At 47.8% G+C, this 21,563-nt stretch overlaps 1 protein-coding gene across 1 annotated transcript in view; it reads right to left on the bottom strand.

Moving 5' to 3' along the window:
* The window catches only part of LOC119457890 (uncharacterized), a 483,998-nt gene that overhangs the window by 108,419 nt on the left and 354,016 nt on the right, over positions 1-21,563 (bottom strand). Inside the window, 2 exon segments of the mRNA XM_049670508.1 lie at positions 551-727; positions 1,692-1,844. Of these exon segments, the coding sequence (XP_049526465.1) occupies positions 551-727; positions 1,692-1,844 (330 nt within the window).

Here is a 21,563-nt window from a genome sequence, read left to right as displayed (position 1 = left end):
GCATAGGAGGCTAAAGGCTGTGTCTCTTGCGCTGATTGCCGATGTGTAGAGCTCTAGCACACCACTCTGTCTTCGTATAGACTTGTAGTTCTGGCTTCAAAGTCAACCTAGTGCCTACAGACAAATAGACGTTAATAAACCGTTTCCTTTGGCCTACTGTGCACTCTTGATTTCCGAAAGGGTGTTCGCTGAAACTCCATAAAAAACTGCAAGACGACGAGCCCACGGGCTGTCTAAAGACGTTCTACAAACTGCGCAAAAAAAAAAAAAAAAACATCTCTAAGGTTTCTACAGATTAGCTACTAAATGTTTGCGAGGAGCACACCTCAGTCGCGTAATTTAATAAGCTCACATTCCTTGGTATATTGTGGCTCCCTTACTTCTGAACTTGCTGCTTACAAAAAGTCCGAAATTAGTGGACGAATAATGTAGAACCATTGTCCGGCAGGCTGTCAAAAGACGTTCTATAGACGTCGCAGAAGAAACGTGCATATACTTTTTTTTTTTGTAAAATACAAAAGCGAATGAAGTTTTTTTGCCAACAGCGTACCTGTGTTGCGTCTTGCGAGAAGACGGCGTCGAAGGCGAACATCTTTGGTGCCGCGACGCCCGTCAATCGGGCGGGGGCGGAGGATGGAGAGCTCGGGGTGGTCGCCTCGTCGCCAGAGGAGGCCCTGTCCGCGCTTCCACCACAGCTGCCGCTTACGGTAGGGTCGTACAATGTAACCTGCACGTTTGGTTAGCTCTGGTTATGCACTACGCCGTGCTAGCGTTCCCGCTGGACACCGCAGCCTCGGACGAGTACTGTGATCAGTTTTGGGATGACATTTCCACTTACCCTCCCCCCCCCCCCCCCCAGTGCAGGGTAGCAAACCCGAATCTTGTCCAGTTAACCTCTCTGCCTCTCCCATCCCGTTTATATCTCTAATGGGATGACATGTTTTTGTCACGCCAGGGTCATGTCCTACGTCACTGCTTTCGTAATGAGTAGCATGCCAGGAGAGCTGGCAGGCAAATGCCTCAAGCCTTTTTGAAAGAGTGTTTCATGGTCTTCAATTTCGGCATCGAGTAGTGGTGCAGTCTTGACGTAACTAGCATTACCGAATGCTAGTTAATAAAGGAACCAGGTATGAATAACTGTAATGCCGAAAAAGCGCTGACTCATCTACGCTCAAAATTTTCGCAGATATGCGATTTCGCGGTGTATTTTGTATCGATACAGTGCCTGAATGCGGCACACGTTGGTTATCTGGCGATCAATCGGAATGTATTGCAGGGTCAAGAGCTCGTTAAGAACTCTAGCGAAAGCAGAAGAATCCCCCGATATCACTCACTCATGAGTCGACTCAGACACGCACCAAACTTGAGAGAGGGCACCCCAGAGTAAAACCCCAGAGTCGAGGGTCTGAGCGAATCTAAATGAGTCTGCATTGGCTAATCTTTCTTAGCACGTCGAGGTGAGACCAACCGAGTGCGAATCTGATACCGAGGGAGTTCAACGTGAACTGGAATTGTGTGAGTTGACGTTGGCCACGAGAACATGTGGGTCCAGATGTGGGCAAGTCGAGCAGAGTCTGAGTTGGTCTGCCGCTGGGCGTGTCGAGTTGATTTTCAAGTGTTTGTGCATGCGGGAATCAGCAGGGTAGAGGTGAGCGAGTCTGAATGAAATCTTTTTACAAGCGGAGGCTCACCTGTTTCTTGCGGGAATCCAATTGGAGAAAGCTGGAGGGGCCGCCGACAGTGGCTCCCGGTTCGTGGGCCGGAGAATGCGACGGTGTCGAGCCGGACGACGAGGAATCGCCACCGGTTGACGCAACAGGGCACACTCGAAGCATCACTTTCACCTGCACAACAGAAAAAGAAAAGAAAAGATAAAAGAAAGTTTAGAGAGTGGTTTCCTAGATGCCTAGAAAAGCATGTCTTGATGTATTCTAAATAAATAAATAAAGAAGCAAAAATTTAACGGATGTATGTAAACGTTTACTATACTATAGGAATACATCAAGAACAGTGTGAGCTGAAAGCAAACCATTCTAAAGAACCCACAAGAAATCCAAGAGCAATATGAAGTTCTCTCCGAATTTTATTATTAACGACAGGCGTTAGGAATTTTAATAAAACACACTTGAAGCGACTCGCTAGTATGCACCGATTCACTACTCATTGCCCGCTATACGTCTATTCGCATGCCTGCGCGGATACCTTGAGGACTAAGTCGCCTTCGTACGTAACATAACATCGGGCAAAAAGAGGACGGCCCTGGTAAATCTTCATTAATGATTGGTTAATGAATGTGAGTGGATCAATTGATGTACGTATACCTGTGAGCAAGAGTATACGGATAACAGGGTCGCCGAAAAAGCTGAATTTCTTCGTAATTAACATGCGTAGGCTGAAATTGACGAGTGCACTGAAACGTTTGCAATGCCAAGCTTGGACTGTAGTTTTCAATTTCGAGTTATCTTCACAGGCAGATGAGAAAATCAGTTTTATCGCGGAAGCCCCTGCTCCGTATACTTTTGCTAAGAAGGGCGTGTGGATATGTATGCGTATGTGTGTTTGTGGTGCGTGTGTGTGTTTGTGTTTGTGTGCGCGTGAGCTTGTGTGTGTTTGTGTGTACCGGTTGTTTCCCGAAACGCGTTCGAAACTGCTTAAAATTCGGGAAGCTTAGATGCTTAAACGCTTTCCACTGAATTTATTTTACCACACAGCCATAATTTGAACATGACCCGACGTAGAAATAAAAAAATAATTATACAAATTAGACTAGGTGTCTATTTTAAAGAAAAGAGTCATGCGATTGATCCCGATGGAAGACTTCAAAAGCGCCATCTGAGGAAGCCCAAAGACGCGCTGCAGATCTCCGTGACGAACGCGTCCCTCAGCCAGCATAGTGGACCTTGCATTGAAATTATTAGTTCATATATTCAGTATTAAAACGTGCTCAATCCCAAGACACGACGTGCTTGACCTTGTAGAAACACGCCAGAGCGCCACATTGTGATGAGAAACGTGCAGCGAATTTCGGGGACGAACGTGTCAAGTAACTTCTTTCTTCATCGCCAGGTACAAGTTGCGCGCGCTCACGTATTATAATAACGGTGTCACGCGGTAATTTTGACCGCGATTGAGACCGATGCGGATTGAATTTCTCTCGACAATGAAGTCTGCTACACGGCCCACAACGAGGGATCGAGTTTGGGCACCTAGGTGAGCTCTAGCGCACTAGAGTGGGTGCAAAACAATTATCAGACACGCTGCGAAAATCGTAATATGAAAGTTTCTTTTATTGCGATAGCAATTATATGGACACTCGATGCGAATTTCTGCCGTCGCCGTCGCCGTGAGGTTCCGTATAAAGTCCAAGGGCGAATAAGATCGTCGCCGCGCGCCGTGTGCTGTAGGTGCGCATGAAAGCACGCGAGGGACGCGCGCTTTCACGGAGAGCGAACGCACGGCCGAGAGCAATCGCGACGTCTTCCGTTGCACGAAAGGCCATGGGGGGGGGGGGGGGGGGGGCGACGTTTTGCTGCGGCAACAACTGAGTATCTTGGGACCGGGCGCAAGGGGAACTGGCGAAGCAATCTTGCACGCGAAAGCTGTTTATATAGCCTCTACTAATTTGCTAACGCAATTGATGCTTCGCCTTTGGGGCGAAAGTGCGACTATGTTTCCAACAAAATACTATTTCCTTTGTCATGGTGGGTCATTGCGGGTAATGTGCTGATCGTCTACAACTCTCGGAACTACATGGTCGTCAGCCTACGATCTCGATCGAGATCTCCAATCGCGATCCATGGATCGCGATTGTCTGAATCCGGATCGAGCAAGCTGGCGATCGAAAGTGACTGCGTAGCAGCACTCGATCCGTATTCGAGCTCAATCCCGACCGGCCCTGATCGCGATCAAAAGTGACCGTGTGACGCCGGTATAAGTAAACTCTTGAAATGCTAGCTTGTACGGCGACGCATCCAGCGTGCCAAGCGTCTCATGCGCTGGCTTGCACGAGTATAAGCCACCTTTTCAGGCATGCGTCCGCGGTATAATGGTGAGAGCATCGAACTTCTGTGGGTTCGAAATAGACCATCGGACACGTTATTAATTAACTTAATTTATTTCTACTGGCAACTACTGACATCTAGCGTCCCAAGGTGGCCAGTAACGGCCACAAACATACAAACAGCACTGTAAGCCGAACACCCAAAGAAAGTTATGGCTTTAAAAGCTGACGCTATTCATTTTTACAGCGTAATGAGTTCACGCCAATTTCCCACAGAATAGCGACACTGAACAGCCAATGGGAGCAACTGTCACGTTCTTACTCGACTGCTGAAGAACGCTTCGATTTAAAATAAAAGAGAAACAACCGCTTTAATGCGACTTCCGTGAGACTGCCCAAAGGCTTTCAAAGTTATCTATAGTTCCTTTTGTGCTTCCCGACTTTCTTAATCGACAATTCTAAATTAAAGGCGTTCGCTGATAACGAAATCTTCGAATTTCACCATTTCTGCTTTATCTTCACTGAAGATTTGGAAAGACAGCGGGGCACGAAATAATGCAGGTGACCAGGGAGCCCACCGGGAGTAATGTAATATACATCAAGGTAGCAGCAACGTTGCTGGCATGTACGCGTACGTAACCGTCTAGGAACTCCCCTGCCGTTAGGAGAAGATTTTATAGGAAATGTGGCTGGGATTGTGAAGCATCTAGTGGAATAATTTAGTGAGTGCGAATGCAGCATGGTAACTCAAGTTTCGCAGAAGCTTATTATATTGTAACTGAACTCCGCAATACACAGCTCGAGGGCGCCGTACTACTTCACTGAAACGACGCTGTTTCCGGAAAGGTGTGACTTTCAGCTCGTAACTTCTCGGCAAGGAAAATAACGCTTTCTGTTTGAGGCTGGTTACACACACACAAATGCGGGACACTGTTAAACTGCCGAGGAGAGCTACATCCAGAGAACACACAACAATTCGCACATTTGCTATAGAAACATTGAAAGAAGCTCCCTAAACAATCAAGACATTACGTCCCTAGAGCACAAGAGTGACTGTCAACCACGACATGGAGTTACAGTGTGGATCGAATAAAATATTGGATTCGTCGGTATTTATAGGCCTGATTCTAGCGGCGGCATTCCCGTGTTTTGCATGAATGCCGAGCGTCGTTGGGTTCACTCAGACGTCGAACTAGGTACCATCGTGCTAGTGTCCGGAGAATCAACGCACATATGTTTCCGTTATTTATATGCATGAAAGAAGCAACAATTTATCAAAAAATGATCATGTCATCATCCCTGCCTAAGGACGCGTTTCATACGGTTTTTCTGGAACTGAAAACATATCTACGCGCTAAGAAATATAATGGAGGAGAGAAACCGCTAAAGAAAAAAGAAAATGAGGCGATCCAGTGTATCATGAAGTATTCGCTTCCTATGTAGCAACGACCGAATCTGATTCGTAGGAACTAGTGTTACGGTTAGTTAGTTAGATCGCTCTAACGCATAGCGACGATTTTTTTTGTTAGGGTTTACAGTGTTCAAACTTTCAGAAAGCTTACGCAAGTCGAAAACGTCACGTCAGTATTGATTTAGTGCATACCGCAACGCGAATAAAAAGCGCGACGTCAACTGCTTAAATGCGAACTCACCTCTATTGCCCTACTTTCGAAAGGACCCCCGCCCTCCAAGCAATGCCAGTTCATTACAGCTCTTCCGGGATCGCCTCTGTTTGTAAACACGCGTAAATACGGGAATGGGGGGGGGGGGGGGGGGGGGGAGGAGGAGGTCACAAACGCTTGGGTAGTATATGGTATCGGCCTCTTTGTCTCGGCAGCGTAATGGAAGGGTCGAGGCAAAGCAAAGACAAAGCGACCTGCCGTACTAAACGCTAGAAGATCGAGTAATAGAGCTCCGACGCCCATTTCCCGAACGCTGCCGTTGCGCGCCGTAATATAACGGGCGCGTGATATCGTGCACGATGCGCAGTCGAGACGAGGTCCGTAACTCTTCCCGGTAAAACGGGGGGACCCTTCAGTCCCAAACTACTCCTCCCCACGTGATCAAGGAACCGACGGAGAGAAAGGGGGAAAACGGGAATGGGTCGGCAGAAGCGTCCCGGAGGCAAGTCACGGGGATACCACCAGAGGACGCTGCGGGAGCTAAGTAAGAAGACGATCAAAACCGACCTCGGGACAAACAGCTACGGCGACGGTTGGAAGCGGCAAGGACTGCCTCCTCTCAGAACGCAGTTCAACCGCACTTTCCCTGCTGGCTATGGATGGCTATAAGGTCTCGCCCTCTCACGGCAAGTAAGAACACTAGAGACGCTTTCTATAGGAGCAACAGAAACGACAATGACAACGTAATCGAAAACAAGACAGGGTAAGAGAGGAACTGAGGGAGACGAGCGCAGGCGTCGAGGAAATAGACCGAGAAGAAGCGAGCGGCGGAGTGGTACAAACAAGACGAGCGGACAGGAAGGGCGAAACAGGAAGAAGAAGGAATAAAAGGGAAGCGGCTGAGGGAGGAAGCGCGGCATTTCCCCGAATAGGGAGCAACTATAGAGTGCGGGCTCGCGAGCATGGTCGACCGCCTTCTCACCGCGCCTCGCGCGGAAGCCCCCGTGCCGAGGAGCATCACTGGTTTCCCTCGGCCGCGCCCACGAATCGCCGCAGCTATTACGGAAGATGACGGTGCGACGTACCCACGGCGCAGGCGAGCGTTCGCGTAGCACTCGTAGCGCCCCGTGGCGGCCGTAAGCGAAAACAAATAAACCGTCTAAAACTGCGGGACGCTCAGACAGTTCAGTGTGGAGAGGAAAAAGAACGGCAGTTGCGCCCGGGGTCGCTTAGGCGTCGCAGTCCTCCGTGGCTTCTTCGTCTTCTCTCTGGCGAGAAACAAGTGCCTCCTCCTTCCGCCTTTCTTGCTATCTCCGTATACTATGCGCTCTGCTGCGGAACCTACTTTTTTCAGGAAGGACAGCGGATGAGTCTTTTGTCGGTTTAGTACAGTCGGTAGCGTTAATAAAGCGGCGGAGAATAAGAGCTAGGCGCTCGCCCGGGCGTACAACACACGTGCCCGGCTTGCCTGAAGAGCTTTCCCGTGTTGTTGTTGTTGTTGTTGTTGTTGTTTATGGGAGGCCAAATCAGATTGGCTCCAGGATTGGTTAGCCTAACGGCTTCGGCGCCGTTAGACGTTGGATGAGTGCAATCGGGAAGGGACACGGACACCGAGAAGGAATGACCGGGCACGCAGGAGAAAGTAGTTGGTTAGACGAAGAGAGAAAGCAACGGGACAGATGATAGCTTCGCATCGCGTCACGTGACTATAATCGAGCCTGCGCTTGCTGGAAATAGGGGGCGAAGACAAAGGACGCATAGCGGCCGGGGAGGAGGCAGGAAAGAACCATTCATGAAGGGTATCTCGTGGGACGCAGTATAAGGGTCTGATGTAAGAGCCAATTGAGTAGCTGGGTGCGGGGGACGCAGTGTAGGTTGGGTGGTCCAGGAAAGTTCCAGAAACGAGGAGGAGGGGGTGGGAAAGCGGGTGGAATGGTGGGGGTGGACTGAACGACACCTTATTGGGCTCTTGTTAAAGAGGAGGACAAACCGATACTTTCTTTCGCCGGCGACTGACCGGAGAAAGCGTTTTTCTAAGCGTGTTGCAGACGGACTCCGGACCAAGTGGTGTCTAGTATATATTCCTGGCCGACAAACACACACAAACATATACACAGTGGGCGCCCCCCCCCCCCCTTTCCCCCCTCTCAGATGCGCAGTGGCTATTGGCCCGGACAGGCAACGGTAATAGTCGGGCCTTGGCCTCCACCCCCTACGGCCACCTCGGGAGCTAGGACCCTCCAGGCGCCCGTTCAATAACTCTGCGTGAGCACCTTCTGGAACTCTGGGTTGAGGGCTCTCTGGGGAGCGGGGTGGCGGACCGAGCCAGGCCGCAGACCTTGAGGAAGTCGAGACTCGGCTATTTCTTTGTCTCGTGTACTTCTCGTTCTCTCCCTGTGTGTCCATCTAGATAGTGGACTGCATCTAGAGTCCGGAAGCCACTGGACGATTTCGGGTGCCACTGACAACGAATGGTGTTGTGTACATTCTATTCCGGCCGTAAACACATGGACGAGAGACGGTTTTAGATTTGCGATCGACGCTTTGCCCTTTGGGCAAACGCAAACCACTTGGCGGGACGTTGCACTGCGCTTACCTTGATTAATTAACGTTCGGCAACACAGACATAAATAAAATGTCCGTGTACAGAACGTCTGCTGGTGCTTTGTGTCAAATATATTTGATCCAACACAATCCATTAGTAAATATCTTCTCGTTTATAGGCCGACGCGTCACGCCGGGCCCACGAACTCCATAAATCAGCTGAAAAATCTCTGCAATTGGGCACACTAGCCGCTCATGACTTGCGACTCAGACGATTGAGACGAAGTGAAAGCTCAATTAACCATTTATTGGCAATCAGTGGTGACGAGAGCGTAGTAACTGGTATGCAATTTGATCTGAAGCGGGAGCCACAGGGGCCGCAGTGTTTAATGGCGCTATTTGTCAACGTACTTTAGCAATATGGTCGCCAGAATCGCCAAATAACGTACGTTAATGTAGCGTACGTAAGCCACAGAAGCCGAATAGTGTACACAGCATACAGTGGGACAATTCTATTTCTTTATCTACGTAAAGCGTTTACGCCTGCTTGAGAATGTTATTGCGTCAAATTAAGGGTTTTAGCCTGTTCGCATTCACATTGCCATTTACTAGATATCGGGATACCAGTGACGCAGACATGGAGCAGTAGTGCTCGTGGCACCACCTGTTGACAATGAGTACAACAGCGAATAAAACTGCTATTGAAAGAACGGGCTATATGCTAGTTACCGGTGACAGGCCACAGTCGTGACAATGACCTGTCGTGGCTCCTTTCGTTGCCTCGACCAAAAACAGCATGAAAAAAAAAAGATTTCTAACATGGTGTTCAGAACAGAAACATCGCCCAAAAATAAAGTGCTAACGTGCATCAACCCTTGACGGCACGAAAGCACACATGCAACAAGAACTTATTTCAGGAAAAGCTTATCCACTCCAACCGATCTCGTCGTATACGAGTCCGCATATTCGTACGTAGAATTTGCCCTGGAAGTTGGGTTCGCCGCAATAAGCGTCTAGTTGCGGCAAAGCCCATCCGTGTTTGTACACTTCTCTGTTTTACAGGCGATAACTAGTTAGCATACCGGTAGCGTACCATACACATCAAATGCCTTGAAAGCTGCTCTCTGCATACTAAGCCTTTATTTGAGAAATATATTATCCACTCCAACCGGTCTCATATACGTGTGCGCATACTCGTACGTAGAATTTGCCTTGAAAGTTGGCTTCGCCGCAATAAGTGTCTAGCTGCGGCAAAGCCCATCCGCGTGTATAAGCTTCTCTGTTCTACAGGCGATAACTATTTAGCATATGGGTAGTGTACGAGTAGGACCGTTAGCTTAGGATTAGTTGGCATTACTATGAGTAAGTCAAAAAAAGAATAAGGAAAAACCCCTTGACTTTCGATTTTAAGAGTGGCACACTACCGATTTTGTGCTACAAGAATCCAACGCATTGCAGCGAGGCGTGCGGTAGGCGAGCCACGTGCTCAAAGTTTATTATTGAAACAACCTGTATCAGGTAGCGCTGCGATGAGAAATGATGTCGGTCGCAGAAGCCGAGAACCGCACACACGAAAACAGCAACTTGTGTAACCCGCAACACCGTCATCGGCCGGTTACGGTAATAAACCATACAAATAAGTCGCATCATCAAATAAACCAAAAAGTACCACGCGCCCATCGTGGATTGTATATCTACCCATAGATGCGCAGAAATGGTAATCTTTTCACGAAGCTGTCTGCCGACAGAAACATGAAGACACTAAACGTGACAATACCTGGAGCAGACACCACGAAAACTAGCTCAAGTACCCCTCTCAATAACTGTTGCTGAAAAAATCGCTGTAAAAATTATTTCTCCGTCATGTACTGCGATATCACACCGGCGGCAGTAGTTACTTTTGCAGCGAAGTTGTGTGGAGCACTGTTAACCCCCGACCGGGACGGCTTCCCATTTTGCCCACCGATATAGCGCACTCAATTTTGTGGCCAAGCAATACAATGGCGAACAGTCGTACATCATTAAAAAAAAAAACGGCCCGCAAGTTTGCATGATGTGAGCGTGTTTACACTACAGGCAATCACAATTTTATCCTTCAATTTTACCTTAAGATACACTATAAATTGTGCATAATTGATGCATAATTGATGCACTTGATGCATAATTCTAATCTCCATAATTTCAAAAACACAAAAAGAGACATCCCGTACGTTGAACAAAGTCAACAATGCTTGTTTTGTTCTCCGCGTGGTAGGCTGGTAATATCGACGCTTCATGCATTTCCAGCACTTTAAAGAAATAGGAAAAAAATTGAAAAAAAAAGAAAAACGAAAAAACACGTAGGGCGCTGGTAATATTTTACTTGTAAAACACTGGAAATGCATGAAACGTCGATATTACAACTAGCCCAATGGGGCTCATTCTGTAAGTGTCCCCCTAGAGGATACGTCCTTGTCATCTGCTGCTGAAGTGCTGATTGGCTGGGGGGCGCCTGTCTCCTTCTGACACGTAGCCCAGCCCAGCCAATCAGAGCTTCAGCAGCAGACGAAACGAACATGTCTACTAGGTGGACACTTAAAGAATAGTCCTCCAGCTGTCCGCTTTTAGGCTGGTAATATACGCGACTGGAAGTTTCTCGTGGCCGCATATGCTCACTGCTACAACGGTGCGTGTGAAACAGTCTATAAGGTCCTAACCAAACATCGCAGTGGAGAGAGGCGAAATGACAAGACAAAAAAAAATGAAATAAAATAAACAAGAGCGATACGGCGTGATGCCGATGGCAAGCAGACGACGGCGTCGCGAGGTTCCAGACGGCGCTCGCGTCATCCACGAACCGTCGTCTGCTCTCCATCGTCTGCTCGAGCGCTTTTCCGATTCACCTTCCTTTCTTTTCCCTCGCGAAGAGCAGCAGCTCATAGGCTCTGCAGCGCGGACCCCGCGACGGCGCGGCCGCTCTGTCACCGCTAACTACGAATCGAATGCACATCGTCGTTCCATTCACTACAATGAAGAAGCAGAAGAGACAAAACTAAAGAAACTCGATGTGAAGCTAAATGGCGGTGGTACGGTCGCCGAAGCCGCTAGGCGTGCCACAGCGAGACCAGTAGCGAGGCCAAATAAGGAACGAAGCAAGAAAGAAATAAAGAAAGAAAGAAAGAAAGAAAGAAAGAAGAAAGAAAGAAAGAAAGAAAGAAAACACGGCAGCTTCGCGTACCTGACGTTTCTCTCCGATAGGAAAGAAACGAAAGCGCATGGGGATGATGAGGATGAAGAGTGGGGAAAGAAGGAGAATACGAGCTCCCTATAGTCAGCCTCTGTATGGGACCTCAGGGACACCGTCAAATAGAAGAGCACAGTCCACCGTTTTCTACCTCCCTCTTTCTCGTGTACGCATTAGAAGCACCTGCGCTTCGCGGGCGACAGGATCCCAGCGAACAAAACATCAAGAAAGTAAAGAAGGAACGAAATAGGGAAGCAAGGTGGAAGGGATGGAGTGCGGAGGGATAGTGGGGGGGGGGGGAGGCAGGTCGTGGCCTGAATTCCGGGAATTTCGGGACGACCCTATAGCCGTAATTTCTTCGTCGAGGTTCGCCGGCGCGCATTCGCTGCGCGCTGTGTTGTACGGCGAGGCGCGGAGGAAAAATTGGCCCGCTTCGAAAAGAGCTCACCGCCGACCGAGACCGGGGTCACGTTTTCTTCGTAGGGTAAGAGGAGCCTCGTTCGGCGGGGAATAGGGGAGAAGGGGGAGAAGGCATAGGGGAAGGCATAGGGGTTCCTTGCGGTGCGTGGCGCTCGAGATATCAATGGGGCGTCCCAAGGAAACGCGCAGGCCTCTTGGAAAAACCGTATGTTTCGTTTTTACTTTAGTTACTCCTGTTTAGGGTCGCGCGCTGTGCGGGAGCGGCTCAAATTCGAGACGTTGGGCGCCCCCCCCCCCTCCCTCCCCCCATCCCTCCGCCGCCAGAGGGCGCGCGTTTTAAAAGGTGGAGAGCACAAACACGAGGGCAACAATACTCGTATTAAGGGAGTCGTTTGGGATACCGTTAATTGGGCAGAAGTGAATGGCATGCCTTTGTCAGATGATGATGATGATGAGTAATGACCACCAATGGAGTTTGACGTTCCCGAGACAATACTGCGGCTATAGACAAGTTGAATATTTGTGAACGGACAGTTATAAGTAATGCAGACCTAAATAGCAAACGATTAGCTAAACAGTCCCCTTCTTCTTCACTCACGTGAACTATTTGAACTGTAATGTTTGAAAAGTAACTTTTCAATGTAGCGTTTTAACATCGTCGTCATGACATTTCTGTTATGCCTTCGTCGTCATCAAATCAGCATCTCACTCTGCGTGCGATGTGGCGTGTCATGATGTCGCCTTCCTATTTTTTCGCCGTTTTTAGCTTCTCTTCGAGCTGGTAGGTGCGGTTTCCCATTCAGGACCCAATTACGAGCCTGTTTGCCCTTCTCTCAGTGTGATGTTTACATACGTTTACGTGACTAATATTAAGGCGGAAACGTGGGCGAAGGGTGCGAAAATTATAAAAACTTTTCAGTATTGATCACGCAACATATCTCGCGGACGCTGCCGTGATTGCTCCTTTCGCTTAAGAAAACATTTCAGTGTCGGTTGACAAGAGTGGAACCCTTTCTTTATTTTTTTTAGAAACGTGGTCTTTATAGTGACCAGTCACTTTTAGACTTTAAGATGCAGTGTCACGAACTTTCGGTGCATCACGCTAAGAGACCGGATAAGATCCGAGCGCAGCACGCTGGTATCGCAACCGAGTGAGCAAGATATCGCGACTTCCGACGTGAAGGATTCGCTTTCCACTTCATCGCAATGACGTTTAATTTACGTTTACTTTCGAACATCTAGTTCTCCAATCACTCATTTCAATGTTTCAACCCTTCGACATCCTCGCGTGACAAATTTGCGAAATAATTCTCGTAACGTTTTTGGTGTATTCTTACGGGCATTATTGGGCATGAACAAAACGCTGTACATGAGAAGCACGTTCACGTGTTGGGTCATTGCGTGTTCACACCCCAATGCCGAGCCACGCTAAAAACATTAGTTCCCTGGAAGTCACTGGCGGATTTTGCACCGAATCCCCCAATCGAATGAGTTTGCCGCGCGGATCTATCGTAATGAAACTGCTGACGATTTGCATAACATGTCTTTTGTCGCGCCTAGTCAGTGAGCTATCACCTTCTCCCACAATTGATGAAACGACGTCGCCCGGAGTTTTTTCTACGGACGCGAATTTCCCTCGGGTATTCCCCATACCGGAGATGCACGGTAGAGGTCAGTTATGTCGTCGAGAGAATGCGCCCGAGTAGGACGCTTATGAACACACGGTTGCCTCATAACTTCTTATCAGTACAAAACATCAACCCATTGTAATTTTTTTGGATGAATCGATGAACGGGAGCGCTTGCTTGAGGCGTTTTACAAAATAGGACGAAGTAATTTTGTAGGTACAGGACATGTATAGCAGTAAAAAAACAAACAAAAAATAAACAGAAAGGAGAAGATAAAACGATTGCGTCCTGTTTCACTTCAAGAGATGTTCTCGCGTCAATATACGAATACGGCTGATTTGCATTCAGAGTGACACCTTTCCCAGTCCTTCTACGTCATTCAGAGGGAGTACACGACGAGAGCGATCGAGAGGAAGCAGTCAAATTCATTTGACTGTAAACGACATAGGCAAATTCACCCATACGCGCGTCGCACGCAACGATGCACACAAACCCATGGGAAGTTTTAGAGGCTTGTTCCTCACAATTTCACTCCCGTTCACCGCTGCGTGTCATTTCCAAAGGTCGTTCCATACTGACTCTCGTCCAAGGAAAAAAAAAAAAGAGAGAAAAAGGCAGTGCCAGGCCAAGTTTGTTTTTACCTTGTAGAACAGCGCAAAAAAAAAGCAATATTAATAGAAAGTACAAACATCATGCTATCATGTATTGCTTTTGTTGCGTTGTTCGACAAGATGAATTGAATTCAACCGTAGCCCCCGAACTCGCCATGCTATTTAAGATTCCTTTAAACGCGTTCTCTCAGGGATCGAGCTCTCGCAGTGCATCGCCTGAAATTGGCACGAACCAATTTCGTTTTTGACAGCGTCAGTATACGCGTTTTCCCTTAGTGTTTCTTTTTTTTGTCTTTCTTTTTATTTTTCGTTCTCCGCATTCTCACGGACGAAGCCGCGCAAGCGACAACCGAAAACGCAGCGAGTTGACTATTCCGGCTTCTTCGTGACTTCGCCATAATACAAAACATAAGCACCGTCGTCCCTACTTCCCAAAAATTTCTTGGCCTAGTCTTGTCTCTAGGGACCCGTGCGCTAGCGCGCATAGTAGCAAACAACAGCTATAGTGAAAGCGAGAGAAAGATAATAAAAAAAAAGTTTAGTACGAAACAGAGTTGAACGTATACACGAACAAATTATCGCGCTTGGAACGCGCCCAGAGCGAAGAGAGATCGGGAGATTAAAAATTTTCTTTCCCTGCATCGGAAGCCTTGCCTCCAAGCCTATATATTTCGTTTCTATTCGTTCTTTCCCCCCCCCCCCCCCCTTTTTTTTTTTTTCTATATCCTGCTTTGAACCATCCTTGAATCTAGTAGCGAAGTGGGGAACGCTTTTGCGGCGACAGGGACAAAATACCAACAGGAGGAGGAGGCACATCAAGGGGGGTCCTAAACTTGGTCCCGCGTGATCCCGCGAGATGTCGCTGCGTCTTGATATAGAGCGCACCGTCCCGTTGGGGCGAGCTCGTTACGTCATCAATCATTCCCGCCCGTGCCGACGAGTTCGAGCTGAAATCTTGTTCTTTTCTCATTTCTTTCTTTCGACGATGCTGTGTACTTAAGGTAGTTCTTGGTTGAGTCGCAAGAGGGCGGCCGATTTTGCATTCTGCACGAAAGAAATGTTCCTAGTACTGTTTCTCTAAACACAGGTATACCGTTCTTCCTGCCCCTCTCTCTCTCTTTCCGAAGAATTTTTTTTCTTCAAAGCGACGGAGGAAAATGCGCATTTGCTGACGCGGAAGTGGAACGTTCTAAGCTGCAGACGGAAGTGAATCGAGGGACGATGCATAAGTATTTGGAGTGTGTTCGCCTTCGATTAGATATGTTCTGCTCTGACTGCGGCTATTTTTCGCGCTCACTTAGAGAGAACTGTACTCCGTCTCACCATGACTCGGCACATTACGAAAGCTTCGTGTCAAGAGGCCTAATTGCAGGTCGTTGCGGTGGGACGCGTGACTACCCGGAAAACGTGGAGCACGCCGCGATGCGGAGAGCTGTCCCATACTTCTGAGTTCTGCAGTTTTACGCGACAAAACCACGATTTGATTATGAGGCACGCCGTAGCGGGAACTCCGGATTAATTTTGACCACCTGGGGATCTCTGACGTGCCCCAATACATGGGACACAGGTGTTTTCGCAGTTCGCCCCATGCATGCGGCCGCCATGGACAGCCGGGATTTGAACCCGCGACCTCGTGCTTAGCAGCGCAACACCATAGCTGCTAAGCCATCGCGGCGGGTACGTCTATCCTACTTGCATTTACTCTAAAAGTTTGGAATGGTGCTAATTCTGACCAATAATGCTGCCGTCGCGGCCGCCTGCCAAACTTAGCGCGTGCTAACTGAACGAGCGTGGCGCTTGCACTTTGTGTGATGTGCTTGTCCTTCCTTTGACAACTAGCGAATCAATCAATCAATCAATCAATCAATCAATCAATCAATCAATCAATCAATCAATCAATCAATCAATCAATCAATCAATCAATCAATCAATCAATTAACCAATCAGTCAGTCAATCAATCAATCAATTTCGCTATTTTCGCTCCAGGCGCTCGCACTGATAACGCCAGCGGTGCCCAAGCGTAGTATACAACGTACTGAGTAAAGAAGTACGAGAAGTCTCTTAAATGGAGTGAAATAAGAGAGGACATTTACTCCTAAAAAGGTACTTCTTGAACTGCGCGTTGACTTTTGTACACTACAAAAATAGTTTGCACCCCTTGAGGCGTATCTTGTACCCAAGCAATAACCGTGGCCTGTCTTGCTCTCGTTTCCTTTCTTGAAAGATTTTAGTTACTGTTTGGTACTTTCCTGTCAAAAAATGCCATGTCACTGTGATAAAGCGCACGCCTTTCGTAACCAGGAAATACTGAGTGCGCAGCGTTGAAAAAAGAAAAGGCACGCGAGATATATGAATGTCATCGCTTGGCGAAAAGATACTCCCCAAAGGGTGTAAACACTTTTTTTAGAATGTACAGTGGCATGTACTGCACACTGCACCGCACCGACAGATGTGCGTTCTTTAAACGCTACACACGATGGGCTTAAGGACGCTCAAAATGTCGCATTAAACGTGACAACAAAACGGGACGGCTGTTCTCTCAGATTCGCCATCTTTCTTTTTTTTTCTTTCTTTCTTAAATCGGGCACCCAAGTCGCAGACCCAGCCCGTCTCGAAGAACGCTGCTCTTTCAGGCAAACAGAAGGACCGAGACGAAGAATAAATACAGTGGCAGCGAGGTCTTCTCCATTCAGAACGCTTTATAGTGGGGGCGTAATACAAGGTAATCATCTTCAGGGAACCCGAGCACTTGGAGGCACGGCTACTGTGTAACAACGGTCCGTGAAGGAGATTGGATTATGTTAGCTCGCAGATTCAAGCTTGCAGCGCCGCGGAAGGCTGGCACGAAGCAAAGCGGGGCACCAAAAGATAAACAGAAAGATAAGCGGCGCACAAAATAAGGGAGGTGGTTAAAATAATAACGAATTCTCGAGAGAGTAGGAAGACCGCGAGGTTTGTAAAGAAAAAGGAAAAAAAAAAAGAAATTTAAAGCACGTTTCCGGCCGACTTCGGGAACGATGACAAATTAAATTTCGATGAGGAAGTCCAACCTCCAGACCTCCGTTTCGGCTCGTTTTCCTTTTCCTTGTTGCCATTAGCTCGCGTTTTTCACTTTTTTTTTCGACGTAGTTGTCACGATCGCAACGTGATGTATGTAAATGTGTGTCTGTGTGTTTGGTTCGTGCCTCTCGCTTCTGCAAGCAGTTATTCTTCTTTCTAATGTCCTTGTGATTTCTTTAGCACCGAAGATCGCTTCAAAACGTCGTTCGCTCTACGAAAAAAAAAATATGTGTCCCAACGCGAAATTTAAGGAGTTTCCGCCGCCGAGGGCCCATACATCTTTATCCGCCTCGAAATCGGAAGTGCTAGAAATGCGCCGTCAAGTATTTCTCTACGGAGACTACGCTTCTCTTGATCTGATTTTCTCGTTTATTTTCTTATTATTACTTTTCCTGCGAGTCAGAGCCCGCCGCCGCCGAGGAATGTATGCCGGCAATTACGGCAGCGGAGAAAATATACAGTGCGAGAAATTGATAACATTGCAGGTTTTACAACCTAATTACGTACGCGATTGCTATAAGCTTGTTTCGTTCGATTTCGCTGTAGGCTATTATCAAATATATTATATCAGTCCTTGATCCTACAGGTATAGATGTCAAATTTTTGAAAAAAGAATGCGCTTATGAATATATTATTAGTCACAGTCCTGATAAGCCAAGAGACAATGACACCAAAAAAGCACGGAGAAATTATTTGTAGTTTTTTTAAAAATTGAAGTACATGAATGATAATTATAGAGAAATGAAAGCGGACGAAAAGTGATGCTCTTACCCATTGAGCAACAGCGACGCCGTTAGCCCGTCCACTTTCTGGGGTACTTTTGTATGTGTCGTAGAACTGTTTGTGTGTTTTTGTGATCACTGTACATATCAGAATTATCACCCGGCACCTGGGGCAGCATGCCAGGCGATCAGCTAGACTAACATCTCGAGCATAGCAATGAAGTTTGTATAGCTCTCTCTCCAGAACTAACGCTGGCGGTATTTTGGAATGTATAGCATTCAATATGAACGGACGAATGTGCGAACGTTCATTTTCTTCCGATGTTGCGAATGGGGTCAGGCCTTCGTCGGGAACGAATATACATATTGAATAATCAAAGTAATATCGGGCTGCCAATACCTTTAAAGCCTGTGAATATCATTGGTACTCGCTGAAATGATAAACTTTTCCATGGGTGGGATCCTCCAAAACGAGTTCCAAAATGCACGGAGCAAAACTCTCGCACGATTGCAGAAATCTCTGCTCGAACACAGAAGTGTTCCCTCTCCCACTGATCCTGACAGTAAAGTTCAGGTTCTTCTTTACCACTCTTCTACTTGGGCGTCCGAGACGCACCGCCAGAGCCGGTTTACGCAAGTAGAGGATGTATACTGCCGCTAGCGATAGCGGCGACTGGTTCGCTGGATGCTTCTGCTTGATCGAAGTAGACACAGATGACGAAAGAAAAGAAAAACTTTCTATTTACAATAATTTACAAGACTTTACATGAAGTTACAAGTACACATATAAGACGGAACTGGTATACATAGGGCGACCCTATCTCGACATAGTCGATGGTGCATAGCACCGAAGTTTGTCCAGAACGCTTGGACGGGGCTGCGGGGCCAAGTTTTTTCAACCCTTCGGTGCCCCGCCCCAAGCATTTACCACCCAATTGCCACGGAGTGGCTGTGAGTGGTCCGCCGACGCACCAATCACGAATCCTGTGCCGGCGCTTCCAGCATTGCGCTTCTTCCAAGCGCCCTTTCCTCTACCGCCTTTTACGGTATCATTCTCACTATCCCCCAAAACAACATACAAATGACAACAACGTTCCAAGAAAGGGGGGGGGGGGGGGGACAGGTGCATAGGATGCGTGCTCCCTGGGAGAGCCACAGCGCCCAGCACAATGGGCTCAATAAAATCTAAAGAACAGGCGGCACCTGGAAGCTGCAGCGATTGACCTTTGCTGTGACCCCTTCTCCACTCGTACCTATACGAAAAACCGATACCGTAGTAGCTACGGGTCCTTTGTCAATGAAACGTGGCGACCGACACTTTGGGCTCACGTACCCCTATTCAGTAAATGCTTGCTCGAAGAAGCCTTTCGCGACGGCCGATTGGCAACGGTCTTCCGTCGTCATGCGCCGCCCCGTCATTTCTCAGAGCCAGTCGGTCCGCAAGTACATCTGGTCAGCTGTAATCGCGTCCGTCACGTTTGAAACCACTCGAAAGCGTGTCTCCGAATGAATTTCTGAACCGTGCGCCACAACCGGCAAGGGTCGTTGACGCGTCACGCCTTGCTGCCACAAATCGCCCCTCCACGTGCCGGTTTTAATCTGGCATGTCATGAGCTTTGCGCCTGCTCACCTCGGCGCCGTCAACGCGACATGCATCCACCGCCGACCAATTATCCCATTGTGTTTTGCCTGTCAAGCAAGGAGCATTGACCAAATACGCTAGCCGTCTCTTAAGCTTTCCTCTGCAGCCGTTCCCTTCAACAGGATGAAAAGCGTGCAAAATGCCGGTTTCAAGCTTGCCGATCTATAATTAAAGACAAAACTCGTTCTTTTCTAGCAGCAGGCTTACACTGACTGTGCCTCTCACAGTGACTGCATAGGCCGACGACTTCAACGTTCGCTTCAGGCCCGAGGAACAATGTTAGGCCTAGCGAACATGGAGCGCAATGCATCGCTTTGAGCGCAACGAACACGTGACGACCTCGCCGTCCAATGGGAGCAAGGAGAGTTCGGCCTTACAGCCAATCCCGATCGCGGCAATACCGAGTGGGCGGGCCTCGTACGCCACGCTATTGGCGGGCGTTTGCAATGGCGGTGTAATGCCCGCGAAACAATGCACCATTGCACGCAACGCCACAAAAAAGAAAATATGAAAATAAGAATGGAAACACACGGACTAGCTGCCAATTTAACGCAGTATAGCAGCGGGACCAGTATTCTCGGGACTCTGAAAGAGCGTGGTTAGAAACATCTGCGTCAAAATTTATTTCGCTCTCTCGCAAACTGCGAGAATCTCGTAAACTCAAACGATCAAAACAGAACGAGAACAATAAAAAGAACAACAAGAAACGAAAATTATGGCAACCGATAAACAACGCTGCGAGAAACAACGGCGCACGACGTCATCAGAGGGAGCAAGTTTCTCGAACGACGCTTACGGCTGCAACGCGCGTGCAAGGCGAATAACCATGAACGCAGTGCAATCCGTGGCTATAACCAATCATCTCTAACTGCGTAGCTAAGCAAGTGCGTCGGAGCGGTACACCTTGGGCCAATATCTTCAGCCTTCTCTTCGAAAAATAGAAATAACGGCGCTTAAAGAAAAGGCACATCAATCAGAGAAAGCATCAGACAATCAGCCAGACTCTGAATTGCAGTTCAGGGTAGTTTAGCCCAAACGTTACGTTTGTCATCAATGGCTCAGCGGCTCCAGTGCAGGTGTTTCAGAATGGCGTCAGTACGTTTCGTAACCATTTCTTTCTCAACTTTTGCAAGAGTTTAAATTGTTTCGCATTCCAAGAACTACATTTTCCACAAATCGTTCGAGAGAGAGAGAGAGAGAGCAAGTTTAACTACTGCAAACGATTGCGATTTCTGAGTTAACTCGGCATGGCAATCACAACAGTTTCCGTTTTTTTTTAAATTTATTGGTTCCAGACAGATACTATAGTGCGTTGCAAATTGCGGACATTACCAAATATGTCCGAGCATATGGTAAAGTCTCTTTGCTAAATTAAATATAACACTGACTGAACATCCTTCACGGTTTCCAGGCAAAGTGAGGGAAACCAAGAACAAGCTTAGGAGCAGGCGCTAACTATCGCAGGAATTATTACAACAATGGAACACGCTAACAAATACTTGTGATAACAGACGTCGACGTAGTGACGGTTGCACGAAAGAAGTGTCAAGAGCAACTGCGTAGTGATGTAGCGCGCGCGCGCACGCACGCACGCACGCACAAAAGAAGTATTCCGTGAAAGATAAAATACAGACAATGCATAAGAAAATAAAGCTAATGATTTGCATATGTTGTCTCACCTTTAAGAATAAATATTTCATTCATTATACGTTGGCAATATCACAAAGATCTGCCCAGAGTTAACTATACCATACTCAAGATATATGGGCGCGCGCTGCGGTGGCTGAATAACTATGGTGTTCTGCTGTCGAGTACGAGGTGGCGGGTTCGAATCACCGACGGAGGCGGCCGCGTTTCGGTGAGGCCGAAATGCGACAACACTCGTGTGCTTAGATTTGGGCGCCCGTTAAGGAACTCCGTGAGGTCAAAGTTAATCCGGGTCCCATCAGTGCGGCCCCTCTCAAAGCCACAGTGTTGATTTGGGACATCACAATGAATGAATGAATGAATCAATTAATCAATCAAGATATCCGTAAAAACTCTATAGACTTGTAAGCCTATTTTCCGATATTGCTCTCCTTACATGCTTG

This window comes from Dermacentor silvarum, chromosome 7 (assembly GCF_013339745.2).
Source record: "Dermacentor silvarum isolate Dsil-2018 chromosome 7, BIME_Dsil_1.4, whole genome shotgun sequence".
NCBI classification, from domain to species: domain Eukaryota; kingdom Metazoa; phylum Arthropoda; class Arachnida; order Ixodida; family Ixodidae; genus Dermacentor; species Dermacentor silvarum.
Note: the sequence above shows the minus strand (reverse complement) of the source record. Positions and strands in the feature narration are given on the sequence as shown.